Source organism: Notolabrus celidotus, chromosome 16 (genome assembly GCF_009762535.1).
Source record: "Notolabrus celidotus isolate fNotCel1 chromosome 16, fNotCel1.pri, whole genome shotgun sequence".
In the NCBI taxonomy this organism is placed as follows: Eukaryota; Metazoa; Chordata; class Actinopteri; order Labriformes; family Labridae; genus Notolabrus; species Notolabrus celidotus.
The window spans coordinates 3250698-3275165 of record NC_048287.1 but is presented as its reverse complement, the minus strand read 5'-3'; the positions used below and the strand labels follow the sequence as shown (position 1 = coordinate 3275165).

At 42.0% G+C, this 24468-nt stretch overlaps 1 protein-coding gene across 3 annotated transcripts in view; it reads left to right on the top strand.

Annotated features, from left to right (window-relative positions):
- Positions 1-24468, top strand: part of trappc9 (trafficking protein particle complex 9) — a 388126-nt gene that overhangs the window by 353497 nt on the left and 10161 nt on the right. Inside the window, exon 22 of one of the 3 annotated variants that reach the window (XM_034704884.1) lies at positions 19854-19940. The exons of the other annotated variants lie outside the window; for them this stretch is intronic. Coding sequence (XP_034560775.1) covers positions 19854-19906 — 53 coding nt within the window. The 3' untranslated portion in view covers positions 19907-19940. Of the gene's footprint in view, positions 1-19853; positions 19941-24468 lie in introns of those variants that run through there. 3 annotated transcript variants of the gene reach the window in all.

The following is a 24468-nucleotide window of genomic DNA, read 5'->3' as shown; positions in this document are numbered from 1 at the left end:
ATCAGGAGCAGATTTCTACACTTTCAACTTCCCACATGAAGGCAAGCTTGTAAGGCAAAAGAGAAGGTGGATGAAAACCTGAGGTGCTCCCCTGCCTCGTCTGTTGTAGTTTTTACTGTAATATGAAATGCCTTTGATCCTCAGTGATCTGAAGTCTGTTATGTGGATTTGTTACACTAAATGTTTCCTACAGAGACGTGTTATTTTTCAGAGCTGAGGTTTACGCTGTCTTATTTTGAGACTGGCATTTGTTCCTGTCGATGTAAAGAGAGAATCCTACACAGTTACAGGGAATGTCTCTTTGCAAAGATCAACCTCTTGAAAGCCAATCATGTCAACAGAGGTTTTGCTTCATTAAACAAAGATCAATAAGGGTGTCAGCAAAACAACAGCAGCACTATCTTCTCTCACTTGTCTTCAATTGGCTTTAAGATTAGGGCACAGACAGAAGCAGCACCAGTGTGCCCGGAGGTATCCACTCATATTAGAGTCTTAATGTTGAAGGTAAAGTGGGTTCATTTGCATAATAAGAGGAAGGAGAGGTAGCACATAGTAATGAGGCAGGGAAATGGGAGTAAGTGTGCATGTGACAGCAGCCATGTTTAGACTTCACTACAGTGAATCTCATGGGAGGTCTGCTAATGACTTATGACTAATGATTTTTCTTGGTATGAGTCAAAACAGTCACTAACGCCTCCTCGCAGCTCTCTACACTGATTTTATTTGAGGAGGAGAATCTGTCCTCGACAAATGAGATCCTCCACTGCTTATTGATGTTGATGGTCTAGTGTGGTGTGTGGATTTGACCAGCAGGGTATTGTTCTCTCTGATTCCCTCCTTGGAAGAGCGAAAAGGGGGATGATTGACGATGCCATGAAATCCCATCCCAATGAGCACATATTTGATGTTGGTAGAGGCTGTGCTCTCTCTTCAGTCAACGCAGTTTAATGGGCCCCTCTTTGTTTAGTTTTTTCCTCACTGCACCCTATTGTAGATAGGTATTGTAGATAAGATTGTAGATATTGTACTTTTATTCCTGTTTTATTGAATCGCTTTTAACCTTTTCAATGGTGTCTTGGTACGGGTCAACAAATCTAAAAAACTAAAATAGACTGCAGGCCATCGTTAAGATATGCAGCAGGGTTGCGGGCACACCCCTGCCTGACATGTCATGTCTCCACCAGGCCAGGACCTTCAGCAAGGCCTGGTCCATCGTGGCTGACCCGTGCCATCCTCTTTTTCTTGAATTTCGCCAGCTTCCCTCAGACCGAAGATTCGCGATGCCGAATAGCAGGACGAATAGGAAGAGAAACTCTTTTGTACTGACAGCAGCTAGTCTGCTTAATAATGCCGCATAACTGTTGTTTCCAGTTGTTACTGTTGTTGTTGTTACCGTTTGAATGTTTTGATGTTGGTGTTGTACTGTTTTGTTTGTGTCACCACTGACTGAAAGACAAATTGCCCCCCGAGGATAATAAAGAAACCTTGAACCTAGAACCTTTGTCGCCAAATAAGAAAACACCCAGACCAATCAAAATTCAACATATTGTTGTTGTTGAGTGTGGCTTTTGGTAGCTTGTAGTCCTCCCTGCGTGTTAAGATCCACAAACCTGCTGCTTACTCATCGCTCCGATCAAGTCAACCAGGTCCAGCCTTCATTCAACTTTATCTCCACTACAAATAAACATATTCCAAACTGTGCGAGATCCATCCATCATCTGTGCTTGTTTACATCCAGGTAGTATTCATCATCATCATTTAGCCAAAAATTCAACCAATGTGACTGTGAAATCAATACCTTGATACTGGTCCGCTGCAAGAGGTGCCTGGACGGTCAGCGTTGTGTTAAATCCCATGGCGCCTTAGTAGGTGGTTGGATAGATTTGTGGTGTTGCCGTGGTAACTTTACTTGACCTTTACATATCCTACAAACAGCAAGGGACTTATTTAGAACATCTCAGTCTTTGCAAAAGCCAAAGTGTTTCCACACACTGGACCACAATGATGGATTGATCATTTCTGGCTCGCCGTCTTCTCCTCTGCCATCCGCCATGCTGTGTTTTGTTGTCTGTTGGCGCGTGGCGATGACGTCACAGACAGGAAGCCTGAATTGAGTAACGTTTAATGTCTTTATTATTAAAAGTGCAAAAAAACCCACATCCATATAAAGTCTGCTGTGTTTAAATCCAATGTGTTATTTCCTAGTATGGATACAATCCATTTATTACCTTTTAAAACGATGTTAGATCCATATATGTCGTCTGGAAGGCCAACTTGCCGAGCACAGATCGATCATAGTCGGATCATAGGAATATAAATCGATACATCGATGTAGTGGACGAATCATTTCACCCCTAGTAATAACTGTTAAATATGTGATTAATCAGCCAAATAATCCACCTTTGGTGCTGACTGTGGTGACTTTTTTGTTTGCAAATCCCTCACTCATCCATGACTCCACTCTGTGGTTCAGATGTTCTGACTCTAAGAAACTTGCATGGCAGTGGCCACAGAAACCGAGCTTCAATACGCCACATAGCAAAAAGTCACATCATGGTGACTGTGAAGAGTCTTGTTTGGTTGTTTGGTGATGTTGCAGGCCTCTGTCAACCAAGTCTGATAAATCCTACTCACACATCCCTGATGAGCTAGATCAGCAGAAGTTTTTTTTTCCAACTGTGTTTTAACTGAATGTCAAAGGAGCACTTTGTTAGGTTAGCTTAGCATAAATACTGGAAACAGAGGAGCAGAGTCTTCAAGAGTTAAAAAAAAAAAACTTGAATTGGATCTGACCACACCCAGACATTTTGTACAAATTAAATGGTCTTATATGTAATGGACATGTAGAAAAACTATCTTCCAACCATTGCAACTCTCTACTGGCAGGCCTCCCTGCATTCACAGTTAAACCTCTGCAAATGATCCAGAACGCAGCAGCACGTCTGGTCTTCAACCAGCCTAAGACAGCTCATGTTACTCCCCAGCTCATCTCACTACACTGGCTTCCAGTTGCAGCTCGCATCAGATACAAAACTCTAATCATGACTTACAAAGCAGGAACCAAAACCGCTCCAGTTTACCTGGAACCCCTCATCCAGGTCTACTGCCCTTCTCGCCCGCTACGCTCAGCCTCTGAAAAGCACCTAGCGCTTCCAGCACACAAGGCCTCAAACTCACTAGCTGGACTCTTCTCTTCTGTTGCCCCTAAATGGTGGAATGAATTGGCCAACTCCATTCGATCTGCAGAGTCCCTCTCTACTTTCAAAAGACAGCTAAAGACCCAGCTCTTTAGGAAGAACTATGCACTTAGCTAGACTGTTCTCCACTGTTGTCCCCAGAGACAGATCATGTTGTCCAGCTACAGTTGACTCACACTGTCCTGCTCTACTTGGGAATCTGTGTTCAGCTCTTGAGTGACCCAGCACTTGGTACATTGGTCATTATTGTGGTGATGTTAATTGTTGATGATGATAATGGAAGGTCTTGAATTGTTTGGTTGCTTCATTGTAGATGTTCCCTATTTTGAAAAAAAAAAATCCTTACTTACTTTTGTGCATTGTCTTTAAACTGCTTGGCAGTACCTGCACCCAAATTGACTTGAAGCACTTTGTTCCTCTTACTGATCTTGTTTCCTCTTGTCTAGATCTTTGCTTGTGTTGTTCTTGTTCTCGTATGTACGTCGCTTTGGATAAAAGCGTCTGCTAAATGACATTGTAACATTGTAACATTGTAATCAACACTTCACAAAAAGAGTGATTAGTTGGATGTCTTATAATGTTGATTATTAAAAAATAATCATTTTACTTCACTTCTTTAAAACTTGTAATCAACAATGACCCTTCGAATATCAAATCAATGATCCTGGTCGTTGCTTTATCAGCAGACAGTTCTGGAGCCGCTCTATCAACTGTAGGGATGACTGACTTTATGGACTGTGACAACGGCCAGTCAATAAACACACAGCTTAATAATTAAACTTTTGTTTGTGATCCACAAACAACAGCCTGGTTTTGTATCAGTAATAGTAAATAGTGTTAAAACAGATAATGAAGCCTCATTGTTCAGTTATTACCTTGGGTAAAGACTTTCTCTTTACCTCAGGTCACATAAGGTAATCAGAGAGAGCCAGCCTTTTAAAGGGAAATAACATAACCACTAAGCATTTCATCTTGAAGCTGTGAGAGTACAATCCGTCTTGATTCGGTAACTGACCGTGAGAATAGCTGTTCTGGTTGTGTTCAAATCAGCATACTGGATTATCAGATCAGATTTATTGCAGCAGCAGTTTTTTCCTGCTCCAACACCCAGGCTATCGACGTCTGCCGGAGGAAGATAGCCCTAATTATTTTCCATCCATATGTGATTAACAGAGATTTGCCTTTAAATGCTCAGTACGCGGGCCTGTTAAACACTCATCTCCTCTCCAACTCGGCGCAGACACGCACCAGTAGCTTCAGACTCACTCGATTAGCTCTGCGCTGACTGAGCTTCGAGCCTGCGAGGGGAATATGAGAGTATGAATTTGCAGTCTTTTGCAAACAATGTTTCATGTGTAACGTTCTCTCTCCGTCTTTGTTGGTTATAATATCCTCTTTAGGATTCAGTGGAAATTAAAAACGTAAGGAAAGGAAGGTCGAAGAAGCCAGGAATATGAGCTTTCACCGTGCCCAGGAGCAGGAGAGCTTCTGTTTCTTCTTACCTTGTGTATTTTAATTGATAATGTGTTTTCCGCCAGCAGGGTAGAGCATGAGAGCTGGGCTGTTGATTAGCCTTAATTAATTTCCTGACATTGATTCCAGACTGCCGGCATCCACAAAATGTTTTTGCCTAATTGAGGCCAAGTGGAAATAAATCACATTTGGAAAATAGAGAAATGAGATCCTGATTGTTTTAACGTTGTTTGGTGACGGGTTATAGTAACAGGTATGTGTGGGAGGGAGCAGATTAAATGGACTGCCAAAGACTGTTGCTGACACTCAGCTGATGTATGAGGTAATAATGTTTATTTGGGAGATTTGCAGAGAAGGCGTGAGAACGGGCAAAAAGGATCTGTTAATAAAGCCAAAGCTGCACATGGCTGTACAGTACTTCCCTCTGTTTAGGGTTGCAAAATTCTGGGAACTTTCAAAGTTGGAAACTTTCCGTGGGAATTAAGAGGAATGTATGGGAATAAACTGGAATAAAGCAGGAATTGACTAAATTGAAGGTTGGCTCTTAATAGAGAACTTAAATATAGTTGTGGAAAATATATTTTAACATAATCCTGACTAAAACAAGCAGATTTCATGCAAGTACAGTTGAATATCTATGCTATTCCTCAATCACATGCACACAGCACACTGCTTACTGCAGGGCTATTTAGACCACGCCCCCTACATGCACTGTGCATTCCTCCATCACATGAAGCACACATGATTTCTAGAATCCTGCAAAGGCTTGAGAAGCTTGAGGGAAGATGCTTTTTGATTTGCATGTTGAATGGGACTTTGTTGGAGGGAGAGCGGCTCTTTCATTTAACATTTTGAATGTGACTTTGTTGGGATTGCTTTGTTGTTAATTTTTGATTGGGTCAGGTCGGGGGGATGAGTAATACTTAACTGAACATTCATGTTTTTGTTCTTTAATGAAATAATTGATTCTTCAATCAAATATTTAACACTTGATAAAGTTACAAATAAATCTGTTTTAATTGTATTATTTTGGATGGATGTCTGCTTATAGCTGCACGGTGGTGCAGTGGGTAGCGCTGTTGCCTCACAGCTAGAAGGTTCCTGGTTCGAATCCCCGACCGGGTAGGTGCCTTTCTGTGTGGAGTTTGCATGTTCTCCCCGTGCATGCGTGGGTTCTCTCCGGGTACTCCGGCTTCCTCCCACAATCCAAAAACATGCTCAGGTTGATTGATCACTCTAAATTGCCCGTAGGTGTGAGTGTGCGTGAATGGTTGTCTGTCTCTCTGTGTTAGCCCTGTGATAGGTTGGCGACCTGCCTTCCGCCCGAAGCCAGCTGGGATAGGCTCCAGCCCCCCGTGACCCCTAACGGGATAAGCGGTCAAGATAATGGATGGTTGGATGGATGGATGTCTGCTTATAACAAAACAAATATTTATGCTTGGATATGATATCTCTCCATTGAATTACCCTCAATTCACAGTTAATTCCCATGGAATTTTCCCAATTTGGAATATTTCCAATATTCCCCAGCTTAACTTCACATAGAAATTTACTAGAAGTTTTCCACCCCTTTGTAACCCTACCTCTGTTACATCTGTATGTATGTAGGGTCTATGTACTTCAGTTTGAAGAGAAGCTGCAGCAGAAGGCCTTCCTCTCTACTATGTGAGTCGACATAGAATCAACACATTTATTTTTGGCATCACAGCTTTATAAAAAACAACCTCAGTGAGTCACTTTGTTGATCCAGACTGAGATATCCTAAGACGTGTGGTCTGGTTGCCTTTGAGTATGTACATACATTCCTGGTGGCCAAAGGATAAACACAACGACAGAGGTGATTTGATTGACACCTTCACAAGTATTGGTTAACTGTCTTTACAGGGATGACATCATCAGAATGAACTGGACCCACTTTGCTTGTCTCTTCTGTTTTTGATGGCCGTCATTTGAAATTTCAATTCTTTCAATTCATAACTTTCACGTGGCGTCACACATCAAGGGACCCGCCCCCTTGTGGGCAAGAAAGGTTTTTTTCAATTGGACGCACTAGTCGGTATCAGTTTTATGTTAGCATGTTAGCACTGTGGTACAGGGTAGCTGTAGACTTCATGCCTCTTCTATGTGTGCTGTATACTTTTTTCATGTGTCACTTCTACATGAAGCATCAAATAAACTTCTGAGAGTGACTTTGCTTATACAATGGTGAGTGAATCCATGTGAACACATAAATTCATTATCCTTTTAGCTGATCTCATATGTCAGTAGTTTTTTCCTTCTTCTTAAAGCTCCTGTGAGGCGTTTTTAACTGCTTATAGATAGTCCAATAGAGCGTCCACAGAGTGATATAAGAGGACAGCACTGTAAGAACTCTACTCTCATATGCACTGGACAAAATCAGCAAATATATGAGATGTTCTTCTTCGTCCACAGGGGGCGCCAAAGTCAATAGACACTGAAAGCTTCCCTCAGGAGCCTTCCGTGCTGTCCAACTTTAGCTCTTGTCGTTTACTCTTCAGTGTCTTAGGAGGACTTTTACACTTTATCACTTCTATCAACTAGCTCTCTCTCTCTCTGGGTGCATCTTAAAGCTCTAAACGTCCATCCTCGCGTCTCTTCCTCGTGTCTCTTCCTCGCGTCTTAGTCCCGCCCACCAGAGATGCGAGGAAATGAAACCAGAGGAGAGAGGAGAGAGGAGATTTGTATTTCGAGAAATGAGACGTCCTCTCCTCCGGAGCGTCACGTGAAGCAACGTTGGTTTGTGATGACGGCTTTAACAGCTGTTTGTGTCTGCACACATGTTCACTGTAATAACTCTGATTAATATAAACAGTAACAGAGCTCTGTCTCTGTGTTTACATGTTTAACACACACCTGTTTAACACACATGTTCACTGTGATAACTCTGATAAATATAAACAGTGACAGAGCTCTGTCTCTGTGTTTACATGTTTAACACACACCTGCACATGAAGAGAATCAGCTCTCTGTTTATTCTGTCCTGAAGCATCGCGGATCGATTCACCGGTAAAATGCCTCATTATTAAATTATTTATTACTTCAAGGGAAAATAGAAACCATGCAACTCTTTTCAAACCCTGTGCTCATTAATGATCAACCTCATATGAAACTTTATTAACCTGACAGGAAATATAACAAGTGTTTTTACTAACAGACAAACTTTACTGTCAGACTTCCCTTCATGAAGAAAACCAGAACAAACGGGGAAACTAACAGGAGGAATAACTGATCATTAATATATATTCTATCAATGATTTTAGACTCTATTACTCTATTTCATTAGACAGTGAATCTGACAAAAACAATCAGATATAACATCCATCCTCTGTTATATTGAATTTATGATTTTGCGATCAGTATTTTGTTTTTAAAATTCACATCAAACACTTTTTAATCTCAGCTCATCACAGACACTGTTTAGAAACCGACGGATGTTTATGATCTGTTTCAGGGCACCCTTAGTGACTGTTTTAAGGTCCATCTTTTCTCTGTTATTAAACTCAGCTGATGTTAAGTTTCGGTTAAGTCCGAGCCGCTGCAGCGTCCAATCAGTGAGTGATATTCGATAAGGGGGCGTGTCTGTCAGAGAAAAGACTTCCGCAAAGTCTGCTCTCGTGTTTCCTCGATTATCCCTCCTCGGATCAGTCTCCTCTCTCCTCTCTCCTCTCTCCTCCAGCAGCGTTTAGAGCTTTGGGACGCAAGTTAAAATGGCGAGTCAGTAAGTACTTCCGGTTCGACCGAGGAGCGAGGAGCGAGGAGACTGCAGTTTAGAGCTTTGAGATGCACCCTCTCTCTCTCTCTCTCTCTCTCTCTCTCTCTCAATAGTAAATGACATAATGCTCTTCTAGGCTGCATGTATTTTAGGTACTTGAAAAGCCCTGCAGCTTTCCATTTCCACACATGAATAAAAAGATCTTGGTTCAGAGGAGATGATCTCCAGTGCAACTGAACCATAAACCTTCCACAGATGAAGATGTTCTTGAGTAAACACAGAGATGAGTCCAGATGTAATCATGTTATCAGTCTCTTTGGGACGTCTTCTAGATGAGCGTTTTGTTTCCAATCTGATTTATTTCCCTTTTGATTGGATAAATTGGATTCTATCTTGTGAGAGCTCAGAAACAGCAGCGTATTAAACGACTGTGGTGTCTTTTGCCTCAAGTAAAACTCTTGCAGTGAGAAATCCTGAGTTAATATCAGTTCATCTTCGTTAGGCACATGAATCGACACGTTTGGCGAGATTTAATTTTCGAGGGCCCAAGATTTGAGCTTCTGAATTTGGTAAGAAAAAAACCAGCAGATGAACGTCCTCTGGTGAGGTTTGGTCTGAAGATACTGATTTGCATAATAGACACATTCAGGTACAACAGGTTGACGATTACTTCCAGGAAAACAAACAGAAATGATCTGCTCCCGCTCCACACAACACATTAAATCCCTCCATAAATAAATATAGAAACGTGATGATAGCATGCTGCTAGGCTACTTCAGTTCAAACAGGCTTCATAGAGAAGATCACAGGTTGCTCTCTTGAGAGGTTGCTGCTCAAAGACCGTAACACCAGCTGCAAAAATTAAAGTTTACACTTGAGAAAAAGGCCACTTTGCTTGCCAGAATAATTAAAAACATTCTCCAGACTCTGCTAAGGCAGGTCCACAAAACACTCCAGCAGCCAAAAACATTTCTACTACAGCCAACAACTTTGAGATCTGTGCAGATAGTAAAGTAAGCATGTGTTCCTTTTCATGGGGAGTCCATTATTTTAACTAAGAGAGGAGCACTTCATGTGTCAGAAGTGGAGTTTGTTGATAAAGTTGTTGCTGAAGATCACAAATTTGAAATGTAAACAAATCTGACTGTGTAATATTTGATGTAAGAGGGCGGCTGTGGCTCAGAGGAAGAGCGGGTCATCCCTGATTGAAAGGTTGGCAGTTTGAACCATAGACTGTATAAAATATGGACGCAGTATCCGTGACGGCACCCATCTGTTCCTGAAGCACTGTTTTGAGGCCAACCGTCAGCAGGAGATATATCGCTGCTGTCGAGCGACTGTGACGTAAAGAGGCGGGCTTTGAGCCTCCTCACCAACAGCTACAGTGTTCCCGCCTGTCAATCAAGTCAGCTGAGCCTCTCATTGGAAGCCTCGTAATCTCAATATCTTTGAAATTGCCGCGTTGGAAATGAGCTATCCAGACAACACTCGTCTTTTGTACCAGGCGGCAAACATGTTTTTTTCTGCTGTAAAGATCAGCTTTTTTGAATTGGTGTGTATGTGGTTTCAGGTACTTCCAGAGCCAGCCTCAAGCACATCCGCGATGAACTGCAGTTTTTACCACTTCCACATTGGACTCATATTTTGACACCAGAGCTTACCGCTTGGTTCGAACCCAACTCCCACAGTCACATACCTGTCCTGGGGCAAGCACTATGTAATTAAAGAGCAATGAATATGAATCAAATCCAAACATTGAAAATCAGAATCAGTTCTTTCTAAGAAATAAGCACAAAGAGAAAAAATGGATGATTCCTTTATTTTTTTCTGAAAAAACAATCCACTTCTGGCAAAATATTTCAGCTGTTGAGAACAGCTTCTGCACCGGACTCTTTGTTAACCACTGTTTTCATTTACAACCCAGCTGTGTTGGTCAGGGTTCTCCTATTCACTGCTAAGTAAGGGATAATGTTTGGTTAGCAGGAAGTTATGGGAAAAAGAATCCCTTCAGGGTGAGACAAGATGTAAGGAAACTGAGGTTATCCTTTTCTCCACACCAAACCCTACCAATGACATACGCAGCCATCTTGGATCCCTCTCACTTAATATCACACCCACTGCAAGAAACCTAGGTGTGTTATTTGACTCCGAGCTCTGTTTTGATGCCCAGGTTAAAAAGGTTGTGCAGATTTGTTTTTTCCACCTGAAAATCATTTCCAAAATTAAATCTTTCTTATCATTTCACGACTTACACAAGGTTGTTCATGCCTTTATCCTGTCAAGACTAGATTTTTGCAGTGCCCTTTATTCCGGTTTATCTCATACTTCTGTTCATCGCCTTCAATTAACTCAAAATGCAGCTGCCCGATTAATCACTGGGTCACGAAAATCCGATCATATAACTCCAATTCTGGCTTCCTTACACTGGCTTCCTATTAAATTCCGACTCGATTTCAAAATACTACTACTCACTTACAAAGCTCTACACAATCAGGCTCCCCAGTACATCACAGACCTTCTCACTCGGTACAAGCCTTCCCGTCCTCTCAGATCAGCCAACATGGGCTTATTGGTTATACCTATTGCCCGTTTAAAATCCAAGGGGTTTCAGGCTTTTTCAGTCCGGGCTCCCAAACTATGGAACGACCTACCATCTGAAATAAGGCGTGCTACTTCTGTTCTTAATTTTAAATCACTTCTTAAAACTTTCTTTTTCAAAAAGGCCTTCATAACTTGCTTACATGTTATTATGTATGTTTGTGTGTGTGTGTGTGTGTGTGTGTGTGTGTGTGTGTGTGTGTGTGTGTGTGTGTGTGTGTGTGTGTGTGTGTGTGTGTGTGTGTGTGTGTGTGTGTGTGTATGTATGTATGTATGTATAAGTATGTGCATGTGTGTACATATGTATATGTATATGTGTATATGTGAATGAAAAAGGGTTGGGATTACATTTATTATTGTTTACTTTCTGTGAAGCACAACTCTGTTTAGAAAAGTGCTATATAAATAAAGTTTATTATTATTATTATTATTATTATTATTATTATTATTATTATTATGTGGGGTCTTGTATCAGCCTAACGGTTTTACCTCACCTTACTGTCTATGGTGTCAACAAGTAGAAGCAACATGTGGCAGAACTCTTTTCTGTGGATTGATTTGACATGATGTATGATCAGTTTGTTTCTGCCGTTGCTCATGCTAGTGAAAGATAATAACCGTTGTCAAGAGGTTTTGTCCAATCAGAATCAAGCATCTTACAGAGCCGAAAGATCAGTAAGAAAGCCAGGTAATAAAACCTATGAGACTATTGTTATGTAGTTTATGAATAGTCTTTTAAAATAAATAATCTGGACGGTCTCGCCAGAGATGGAGTGAGGCCAACATAGAAAGCTGTACATTGCAGTTTTTGCAGACACAACCGGCCCACTCTTATTCTGAAAAACCCAGCGTCTATTAAATGAGGACACATTAGTTTGATTCAGTTGTTCCTTACCTCCATGTGAGGCTGCTGTTTTCAAAACCTCCTGCTACTTACTACCTACAAATGTACTATGCAGTACGTACTGCATACTGAGTCTGAATTTAGTCTGTAGTCTGTCTGTTCTGTTGGATCTGGTCTGCAGGATGCTGGGTCAGGCGTCGCAAGATTTCCTGTTTCAGAAAGTGGAAGTAAACAACGACCAAGCTGATAGATGAACTGCTTCTTTAGCATCACTTATGATTTAAAAGTTAAGGAGTGGTTTATATGTAGTTTAATAATTTTAACAGCACATAAAAACTGAGTGCCCCTGTCAAATACAGAAAAAAAGAAGTAGAACGTTAGAGCTGTGCATTGTGGGAAACAGTATGTGAGGGAGACTGGTCTGCTGCAGACTGAGACATGATCCTGAATCAATAAGACATCTGGGGAGTTTTGCTCATGTTCTCATACATACTGAATTTTGATCAAATCCGTGCTAGTGTAGTAGATGGTTTCAGAAACAGCCTTGGAGTTTAGGTCTGTGTTGTTTTCTTACATTCTGCTGAAGTGGCAGCTCAGGGGAGCAAACAGTCAGGAATCTGGTGAGAGTTTACCAGACATGACCTGTTGTTTGACTTTGTTCTGTTACACAGATATAAGCCCCAAGCCAAGACTGCCATCTCAGTATTGGACCACTAAAGTGGAGTGGCACCCAGCCACTTCACTGCTGCTCCCCCACATTATTGATTTGTTTTATTTTGGAAAGTTGCTATACAGCAAATACACTAGACATGCAGTGTTATTTCTGCTGATCAACCACACTCAGAGTTCAGTGGAAACAAGTTGCTTGAGGTAATGTCCAGTCGGCTAAGTGTGAGCGGTGTGACTGCATCCTGCTGCATTATGTCGTACAGTTTCACTATCTGGACTCTTTCCCTTTCTTTAAGTTTAGCTCTTAGAGAGGCTGGTAGGAAAGGTTTTGTCTTAATGTGGATCATATTAAACCTTCAAGCTTAAGGCTGGATTTTAAATGTGTTAGTAACCCTGTGATGCAACTTTCTAAGGAAATATACAAGATTCATTTACATTTCAAAGAAAGATAACAATGTGCAAAACGATCCAAATCATGCTGAACATGGTTTAATCCCTCCCCATCAGCTGTCACTGCTTCATTATCATTTGCATGGTTTAAAGCTAGGGTTGGTAGTCACGGAAAACTAGCGTGAATTTAAGTAATAATAATAATAATAATAATAATAATAATAATAATAATAATAATAATAATAATAATAATAATAATAATAATAATAATAATAATAACACATTTTATTTATAAAGCGCTTTTCTAAAAACTCAAAGATGCTGAAAAAAGGATATGAATGTAGCATTTCCTCAGGACTCCGTCTAACCCCTCCCCCCCTCCCCTCTGAGCTCCTATGCGCAGGAGGCGGGCAGAATGGCAGGACAGGATTTGATTGGTTTCATCATTTGGCTCCTGATGGCAGGGATTGGTTGGTGTTTTCTCAGGTTTACTCCTTTTTTTACCTCTTTTTTAAGAGCACATTATGTATTGATTACCATCAGGACATAAAGATCATTTTAACCAGTATAACAAAAAGTGGATCTAAATCTGACTACCAACCCCAGCTTTAAAGGCTGAATTGTATAGAATAAAGCTGCCCATCATCACCCTCAAAAGCAAAACAACAAAAACACGGTGCTGTGAGGACAGCCATGAAAGAGGAGAGGTCATCTGTCTGATCTGAAATGTAGGAGGCTCGACAAGTCGTCCCAGTTGTGATGAAACCCCACCCACAAGTGACGAGCGAGGAGACACACACAGACAGGAGAAACAAAAGAGACGGCCCTGCACAAAGGGAAGGTCAACACTGAAAATCAAGGAGAGTCTGGTCTTGGTGGATAGATTATAGGTCCTGCTCTAGAATGAAGGTGAAGTCAAACTTAATGTAGGCTCCACATCTGATCAGGTTTTGGAAGTGTCACGTTCTGGGTTTCACGGCCAAATTACACCAGATCTGTGTCTGGTCCGTCTCCGATTCGTCACAGCACCAGATAGGATTGGTTTTCTATTCTAGTCAATGTGTTAACTCCCACTGTCGGATCGGACACGGATCTGGTGGTAGAAGTGGCAGTTTATCAAGAACATAGATTTTCTACAGTTTGAGGCCTGTGGCACATTTCAGACACCTCTATGTTTCATTTCTTTGAATTCCCTGCTCATGATCTTCAGAACTTATTGAAGAATTATTAATAAAAGTGAGACAATTGGAGCCATCCTTCACCCACATTTGTCACTGTGTTATACTATAGATGTATTCATTCATTATGTCCTCCTCTCTCATATAAGAGTCTCTTCAGATTTATTGTGCCCCTGCTCGAGTACCACTGAGTGTGCTGTTATCCACAATTCTGTTAGTCTGTCATGTAACAATAAGTTGCATTGTTGAACGTCTCAGTAAGTATGTGTCAGAAACTGAATCCCTGTGACCCCACATTACGCTGTCTCTTTTAAAAAGACCTCTGAATGAAGCTGTAGAAGTGAAAGAAAAAAGGCTGAGCTGGATAACCTTGGGCCTCCCATTGCAAACAGTGAGGACGCAGACACGGCTGGTCCTGAAGAGGGAACAGAGACATCCAGCAAAGGACAGAAAAAAGGAGAGTCAATGAATCAATCTTTATTTGTACAGCAACAAATCACAACAAACGTTATCTCAAGACTCTTTTACAAACAGAGCAGGTCTAGACCACTCTATGTCAAATTATGAACAGAGACCCAACACCAAGACAGGATAAGACTCAGTCTGACCCCACCTTAATCCACCATGAGCATTGCACCTCACAGTATTTAGCTAGTTACAGCGGAGAGGACAAACTTCCTTTAACAGGCAGAAACCTCGAGCAGAACCAGACTCATGTTAGACAGCCATCTGCCTCGACTGAGTTGGGTCTGGAAAGAGGGATAGAGGAGAATAAGAGAGAGAGGGAGCGGTGATAGTGATGAGAAGAGTAGTAGTAGCTGTTGCCACTGGAGTCCAGCACGTCTGTATCAGCTGGAGTCTGGAACGTCCACAGCAGGAGGACGTCTACGGCAGCTCAGAGGAACCTACAAGACAAGGGAGCTCAGGGACTCCAGAAAGGTCTATGGTTAGTAACTTTAATGGGACAGGTAGAGTTAATGTAAGTGATGAGGGGGGTTGGGGGGAAAGAGGTGAGATAGGATCCCAGTGTTTCAGTGTGCCAGTTCCCCCGGCAGTCTAAGCCTATAGCAGCATAACTAAGAGCTGGTCCAAGCCTGATCCAGCTCTAACTATAAGCTTTATCAAAAAGGAAAGTTTGAAGCCTACTCTTAAAAGTAGAGAGGGTGTCTGCCTCCCAGACCCTGACTGGTAGATGATTCCAAAGGAGAGGGGCCTGACAACTGAAGGTTCTACCTCCCATACTACTTTTAGAAACTTTAGGTACGATGAGCAGGCCTGCATGTTGGGAGCGTAGTGTTCTAGAGGCGTAATATGTGATAGAGTGAGTTATTATCTCAGTAAACATCAGCCGTGTAGCCACCGGTGCAGCTGCAAAGGGATGTTGAATATTTGTGTGAGTAATGTTGCTGCTCCTGTTGTCAGAATGTAAACTGAGCAGTTATCAATGTGTACGGGCCTGAAGCAGCTCAGCTCAGGTGTCCAGTGCAAACTTATATTAGCAAATATTGGTAATATAAAAATACCAGACAAGCAAATATTAGTTTGCAGAGTTTTTGAGTGCATGACGCAACATGAGCCCAAATCTTTCTGCCACAGGCTTGTGATTAAAATCAGAGCAGCAAGGAAGGTTCTGTGTTTGGGGTGAAGCCTCTGAAATATGTCCTGCTAGGTCCTGCTAATCAAGTCAGTGTTAGATTTCAAAGAGAGAGAGACAGATGGTCAGCAAATACTCAGACATTTAGAAAGATGGTGCAATTGGAGAAGTTCAATCTAACAGCCCACATGTTGCCACACAGAAGTCCAGTATCAGTAGAGTCAGCAGTTAAAGATGTGCTGGACTCCTGGTCCAAAGCGATGTCAGAGCGAATGTTAAGGTCCACTTTAAGTAGAGCGACAGAGTAGGGCTGGGCGATAATTTGATAATGATAATTATCGTGATATAATTTTTCTCAATATAAATATGACACCTTTTTTCGATAAAAAATTTATATAAATGAACATCTAAGAACACCCCCAGCCACTAAAAAACGAGGGGCGCTAATGAGCTTTAAACGCAAGTTGCCACCTAACATTAGACAGAAGAAGAAGACTGCATTGAACAGCCAATCATGTCGCAGGGTGAGAGGTAGGCGGGGCTTAAAGAGCAGAATGTAAACACAGCTGAAATGAGCGACAGTAACATTGATGAAAACTCAAAACCTAGCAGCTCAAAGCAGAGTCGTTAGTCTGACACTGAGTCGACTCTGTGTTAACTATTAACTTCATACACTTCATTAAATATACTTTCAGGATGTGGGTAAAGGAAGAACTCAGAGACTACTTCTGCTGTGCATTTGTTACACGTTTAATGTCCACCACGACCGTAGGACAACTGAACACTGAATAACCGTGATGCATTCACTGCACTGTGGGAAATAACATCACTCTGCCCTTAACCCTTAGTAATCTTAAAGAGGAGTGCACAACTCAAAACAGTACTCTATAAACTAATACACAGAACACAATTTGTGTTTGTTGTAAGTTTAAATCAAATTATGGAAATAACCTCAATCTGAGAAAAATAAGAATTACAAACTAAAAGTTCACAAAAATCTCATCTTACATTAAAGACCTGCTTCCTGTTAGCACCGTCAGAAATGATGGATTCAAGAATTTCATCAGAAACTAAATCCAAATACAAACTAACAAACTGTCTTCAACTTTCACTCAGGAGTAAAAATCTGACTTTACATTTAAAAGAAGTCATGATTTGATATTTATCGTGATAATTATCCATATCTACTGATATTAAGTATTTTATCATGATAACATCATTTTCAATATCGCCCAGCCCTATGACAGAGACATGTTCCTGTTCCTTGTTCTTCAGAGCAGATGGAATCTTCTCTGTTTGTTGAAGGAGAAGAAAACAGATATGAAGTGAGCAGTTGTTCTGGGGATAATTATGAAAGGGGCAGATGGTTTAGGGGATATCACAAGCCGGCAGGTTATTTTTAGACTTACTGCAGCACACCTCAACCTTTTATAAAGCTCGTCCTCAGGCTCCACAGAGCATTCATCAGTGACCCGGCCTGGCTTGCGGCCGCTGGCTGGATGAGCTGTTAAACCCTGATGACCTGGTCATCTGAGCCGGAGCACAGCTCTTTGTTACTGATCATCCTGGGGGGAAAGACGCTGCCACTCCAGTACTGTTGACCTGGAGTTCAGCTCCTATCATGTTTATTATTCTTTCAGTGGAACTGTCTCTACATCAGACATTATCCACGTTTCTACAAAGATCACACTGATGATTATACATTTTTATGAATGCCTTTCTCCCCTTGAATAAAAGAGAAGAAGCTTTTCACCTGTTCAGATATTTATCAGAGATGAACCCATCAGTACTCTACTTTTCGTAGCACATCCAGATTTGCCACCAAGTAAAAATCCCTCACACATCATTGAGCCTGTGTCCAAACGTTGATCAGTCACTGCCGTGTTTGAACCTCTTTCAGACACTCTGGTAGACTGTCATTATTTTCCTCTACATTTAATTTATCGAGGTCATGTTCAAAAATTATTGGATGGCATCTATTCCTGCTTTTGTACACGATGTAATCACAGAAACAGGAAGGAGAGCCTGCAGCCTGGGACCAGTCTGGACAAAGGCACAGGAGGGGCAGATGTGACGTCTCATGGTGCACTTGAACTCTTTGCTTGTTGTACGAGTGTGCGATTATTTTCCGTGATGCTGCCGTCTCAGAGCGCTACCCCTCTCAAAACAAAAGACTAACCTGGATCTGAAGCTTTGGGTGCATTTCGACCAAGAGTCCCGGGGTCTTTCAGCCCCCTGAACTACTTTACCCTGAACTAAAAGGTTCCTGTGCCCCCATTGTTGTCTGCGTTTCGACCGCGGGCTGAAGTCCCGGGTAGACTGTGCGAATCAGGCCAGTGACATATGGAGAAACAAAAAGTAAATGCACTACACCACCAGACCAGTAGAGGGCAGTAACACAAAAATGAATGCCATTCATGACAGATGACACCATAGAAGCAGACGGACAGGCAGGTATCATTATGAGCAACACAGCAGTTAGCCTGTTAGCATGAAGAGACTCAGCTGGTGCTGTTTTAGATGGTGCTATATTTCATCACAGATGGATTCACTGAATCAACACGTGAGAGGAGATAAGCGCGAGTAGCAAAGACGTTTCAACACGGCTTTAAAATCCTTTTGAACTCAAAAAGCCGTGGCAGAGATCAGCCGGTGTTTTGGTTTAAACAGCGACCCTGTTAACTGGAGACTTTCAGCCGGATGCATCCCTCATAAACGTCTTTAGACGATCATTAAATATCTGATGAGGATATTTTGAAATCTTAATAAAAACTAAACTAGTTTGCATTCCCAGGAACTCCCTCTGTGTTTCAACAGCTGTGTAAACTCCACAAACACTGACACGTTCAGCTGAAGGTCTCCAGTTTACAGGGTCACTTTTAAAACCGTAACACCGGGAGAGACGCATTCACGGTGGGCTGAGAGAAGACTACTGTTACAAGCTGCTAAATCAAGAGAATCACAGCTTCTTCTTTTGAAAAGTACACACACATACAAAAAAGATAGAACAAATCAAAACTAATGAAAGAAAGAGAAATCAAGTGAATCACAGATGTGTGTGATGTTATTGTGGACGGAGGGAGGAATAAAAACACTGAGGTTAATCTATCAGACACGTTCAGCATTGCAGGCCCTGCCCCCTGAAAGTCCCAGGACCTTTGAAAAGTACTACCCCCCTAGCAGGGGCTATTCAGGGGGGAGATTATCTACCCCTGAACTAAACTTAGATCCTGGTTCCTCCGGTCGAAGCGCACGCAGTTCAGGGGTAAAGTCCCTGCGGTCAAAAAACACCTTTTGATAAAAAGAGCTACATTTCTGATTGTTTGTTTTTGTTTGTTTTTCTGACGTGTGTGCTGACCTGACTGTTTTTCCGTTGTTTCAGTTTTTCATCTTCCCCTTTTCAAAGCTTGTCTTCCTTCTTCCTCTGCAGGACTTGTTCTGAGATGTGAGGTGTGTTCAGTCGTTTCCTTTTTCGTCCTCTGTTTCAGTTTCCGGGTATATCTCCTTTTAGATCATTACTAAACACCTTAGTAGATGTGGGTGTAATGTCTTTATATCTATATATATCCTCCCAAATTAATCATTGTTTTCAAAGAGAGAGATAATTATATAAGAACTTTTATTCACCTTCTGATGTGCTAAAGTAAGTTATGCAACACAGTGTTTTTAGGCTCACATCCATTTCTGCAAAACCATGTGCCTCTGCAAAACTTGAAAACCTGGACTTCTTGTCATCTAATGCTTCTTTCACACACTCAGAGGACAAGACTCCATGAATTCGTATTGCTGTTATCAGTTCTGCTGCAGCTGAGTAACAAACAGCCCCTTTATTTAATGATGCACACACACTTCAGAAGTTTCATTCTACGTGAGCTGAGACGAACATGACATCCATGTTTGTTTAGGTGTGATTTGTCTGCTCTCCCCTCATGCTGCACCATATTTATGAGTGAATCTTAATGAGCTGGATCGACGCCCCCGGTGTGATGCACGGCCTAATCGTGTAAACACTGGCAAACCTCGAGTGATGGTCGTCATCTTTATCTTAGTGGGTGACAGCGATGCGGTGAGGGGCGGGAAGGCTTGTTTAATCTCTGAGTCGTAGTTTGATCTGTGGCTTTCATACTCTTACAGGAGGGGGCTCGTCTCTCTCTCTTTCTCTATGTTTTCCTCCCAGTTGCTGTGGCGACGCCTGCTGCAGCGCTATGCCTCTGCAGACGCCAGCAGTAGCAGCAGCAGCAGCATCTGGTCTGAGCAATGAGCGTGTTAACTTGAAAAGCTAACCCAGCTGCGCGAGTTACATAACACGTCATAAGAGCTGTAACTGCATGTAAGCAAGGAAATAAATAAATAAATGGATTGATTCCTTTCATTCCTTTAATTTATTAACGAGTCTGTTACAGCGGGACGAATCAATGCAGTAATAAAAGAGCAAAGTGGAGCACACAGTCAGCCTTTAACAAGAGAGGCTCTCACACACACTCTCCCTCACACACACCTGTTGCTCGGGCAGCACTTGTTGGAGCTTTGTCACTGTGACATTTCTCCCCCCAAGTTCTCACCCTGCTCCCCACTGACATTTACCTATCCCGTGTTTTGTGACCTGGTGTATTAGCACAATCCATCCAACAGGACAAACTACTTGTATGCAGCTCACTTACTGTAACTCTCCGTTTTCTGTTCTCCTCTGCAGCTCTCTCTCTCTCTCTCTCTCTCTCTCTCTCTCTCTCTCTTTGTGCTTATATCACAATCAGGCAGCACAGACACTCCTGATCCTTCTTTCTTTAAAGCCTCTGCGATGCCAGAAATAGTGTTCCTTCAGGATTGCTGTTTTAAAACTCACAAAAGCTGCTTGACAAGCTGCAGATTAACCAGCTGTAGATGTTAGTTTTGAGTCAATGACAGGATTCTGTGTTTCTTTTTGATGCTTGGGCCAGGGAGGGAGGAAGTCCCTCTGCTGCTCAGAGAAGACAGAGTGGTGAGTCTCTTGTCATGCAAACAATCAGCAGGACTAAAGGCTGATTTATACTCGAATCAACATCATAGCCTACACCGGAGGTCCGTGTAGCTCCCATACCTACGCAGAGGCCTACACACGTAGCTGACGTGCACCTCCTCCAAAATGTAACTACGTGTAGAATCGACGCGGACCGCAAGCCCTGTGATTGGTCCACTCGGCAGTGTTGTATTTCCCACATTTACAGAACTCCCGGGATCCCCGCACATCGGTCGTGTATTTCATCTCCTCCTCTCTGTTCTTCATGTAATCATGTCTGTATGATAAACAGCAACATGTATCAGCTGTAGATTAACATAACACGCTCTGAATCTCTGTGGAAAAGTAAACAGAGATCGTAGCGGGGCAGGGAGCAGGCAACCGGCTATCAGAGAGACCACACTGCCCTCAAACATTTCAGCGGAGAGTTGCGGCATGACACAGACACATCAACGCACAAGTATGTGGTGCTCATGTCCGCGTCAGCCCCTGCTGCGTTAGGGAGACGCAGAAGTATAAACCAGCCTGAAGACCCTCAACAAGTTGCCAACAGGTACTGAAGAGCCAGTTGTAGCGTGTAAAAAAACAAGCTGTGAAGAATTCTAACATTTGCAGTAACTTGTAGTTTGTTTTAAGCTAATGATTAGCTCATCCGAAAGAACTCATGAGGCTAATCAATCAATCAATCAATCTATTTTTATAAAGCCCCAAATCCCAACAAATGTTCTCCTCAGACTCTTTCCAAACAGAGCAGGTCTAGACCGTACTCTATGTTCTATTATTAACAAAGACCCAACATCAAGACAGGATAAGATCCAGTCCCATCTTACAGACAGGACTCAGTCTGATCTCATCTTAATCCACCATGAGCAGAGCACTTTGCAGCATTTAGCAAGTTACAGTGGCAAGGACAAACTTCCTTTAACAGGCAGAAACCTCCAGCAGGACCAGACTCATGTTAGACACACATCTGCTGAGACCATGTTGGAGAGAGGGAGAGAGGGAGATGAAGAGAGAGAGAGATGATAGTGGTGAGATGGATAGTAGTAGTTGTAGCAGCTGGAGTCTGGCACGTCTACAGCAGCAGAGATCCAGAGGAACCTACGAGACAAGGGAGCTCAGGGACTCCAGAAAGGTCTATGGTTAGTAACTTTAACGGGACAGGGAGAGTTAAAGTAAGAGACAGGCAGACAGAGGAGAGAGAGGGAAAGACAGGATCCCAGTGTGTCATACTAAGTATGTAGCAGCATAACTATGAGCTGGTCCAAGCCTGATCCAGCTCTAACTATAAGCTTTATAAAAAAGGAAAGCCTACTCTTAAAAGTGGAGAGGTTGTCTGCCTCCCGGACCCTGACTGGTAGATGATTTCAAAGTTTAGGGGCCTGATAACTGAAGGTTCTACCTCCCATACTACTTTTAGAGACTTTAGGTACAACAAGCAGGCCTGCATGATGGATCTACATCAGCTCACTTAAACAGCCCTTCAAAACAATAAACTATGGGCAGTGCATAGGAAGCTGAGTGTAGAGGTATCTACAGTATTGTATCCTGCAGCACTGGGCCACCGCCTGAGCTGCTCTGTTTGAAGAGTTTGGAGTGAAATGTAGTTTTTGTTTCCACTAATGTTAAAACGAGAAATATTTGTGATATGATTTCTGTAGAAGTCTGTTTAACTTACATTGCAGCTCCTCAGTTTGTAGAAAATCAAAGTCTAGATTTCAGTGTTTTATCCTGAAATGATGGAGCACGGACTCCTCTCCTCTGTGAGCCTGAGGGATGTAACCCGCTGCTTACTCAGCCTCTCGGGACGCCATATTCCTCACGATACCTACTTAACAGAGGCACTGTGGAGGTAAACTAAAGAGCACTAGTACAGCAGTTGCACCACAGCACTCGGCTGTGCACGGCAGGAGACACACGGCACGTGATTTAAAAAGCAGCATTTTTTCATGACCTTTCACATCCTCTGTGGGAACGCACTGAGAGTCCTGAGGGAGCCTTCATCTCTCCTCTCTGCTCTGGTGTGATAAAGACGTCAGAATAAAGGCGTCGTCTTGTGCCAGATCGTCTCATCAGTGCCTATTACTCACAGTTCTGATATACAGTATATTATCTAACAATAACTATCATTATGTGTTTGGAACAGCGTGTCAGTAGATGATAAATCAGCGGATTGACTCTGTGCTGGTGCTCGATGCAGGATGGCAGAGTGGAGAAACTCTGGAGCGAATGTTCAGGCTGTGGGTGTGTGTGTGTGTGTGTGTGTGTGTGGAGGAGTTCATCAGCTCATTACAGAGGAACCGTTCCCTTTTGTTCGCTTTTAAAGTGAAAGAGTATATTTTCAGTTGTAGAGACGATGTAGGCTACATATAATTAGCACATCTCCTAGCAACAACACTTTGAAAAAACTAAATATAACCACTCAGTGAGGTGTCACTATAGGACCGGCAGAGATGGTTATGTTGGTTTGTTGGAGTGTGGTGACACTGTTGTCTTTATAAATACGATTGCTTAGTTGTGCTAAAAATATCCACGTTGTAATATTTTTATTTTTTTGTTTTTTCCAAATTCAGATCTTCCCTCTTGCATTCAGTAGAACCACTGTTGTTCCTCCCAGAGCTTCAACACTCACTTCCCTACGTAGCTTTTAGCTTTTATAATCTTGTGACCATGTTTTCCTGACAACGTTGTTTCCTCTCTGTGTATGTTGATTTGTAAATACAGAGACATCCAAAAGGTTTACCAAGCACAGTGAATCCTACAGTAGCTGGGAAGTGTGATGCAAATTTACAAAGGATGAAACACTTTGACAAAGTTTTTACATTTAAGAAAACACATTTACAAAATCAGAAACACTTTTAAAGAGACAGAACATTTTTGGAGATGGATAGTAGTAGTTGTAGTCGTAGTATCTTCTCCTGCTGGGGTCCGGCAGAGATCCAGAGGAACCTACAAGACAAGGGAGCTCAGGGACTCCAGAAAGGTCTATGATGAGTAAGCATAGTAGTGTAACTAGGGTTGCAAAGGGGTGGAAATTTTCCGGTAAATTTCCATGTGAAGTTAAGCTGCAGAATTTTGGAAATATTACAAATTGGAAACTCTCCATGGGAATGAACTGTGAATTGAGGGTAATTTAATGTGAAGGTATCATATCCAAGCATAAATATTTGTTTAGTTATAAGCAGACATCCATCCAAAATAATACAATTCAAACAGATTTATTTGTAAGTAGAACTTTATCAAGTGTTAAATATTTTATTGAAGAATCAATTCTTTCATTGAAGAACAAAAACATAAATGTTGAGTTAAATACTACTCATCCCCCCGACACAACCCATTCAAAAATTAACAACAATGTAATCCCAACAAAGTCACATTCAAAATGTTAAATGAAAAGAGCCGCTCTCCCTCCAACAAAGTCCCATTCAAAATGTTAAATGAAAAGAGCCGCTCTCCCTCCAACAAAGTCCTATTCAAAATGTTAAATGAAAAGAGCCGCTCTCCCTCCAACTAAGTCCCATTCAACATGCAAATAAAAAAGCATCTTTTTGCATGAAATCTGGTTGTTTTAGTCAGGATTATGTTAAAATATTTTGCCCCAACTAAGTACCCTTTTAAGAGCCAACCTTCAATTTAGTAAATTCCTGGTTTATTCCCATAAATTCCCATGGAAAGTTTCCAGCTTTGAAGATTCCTGGAATTTTGCAACCCCAAGTGTAACTTTAGTCGCGTTACACCATTGTAGAGGCACGACATGTGAACACACAAAGTACTGGTCCACCCTGCTACATAGCCA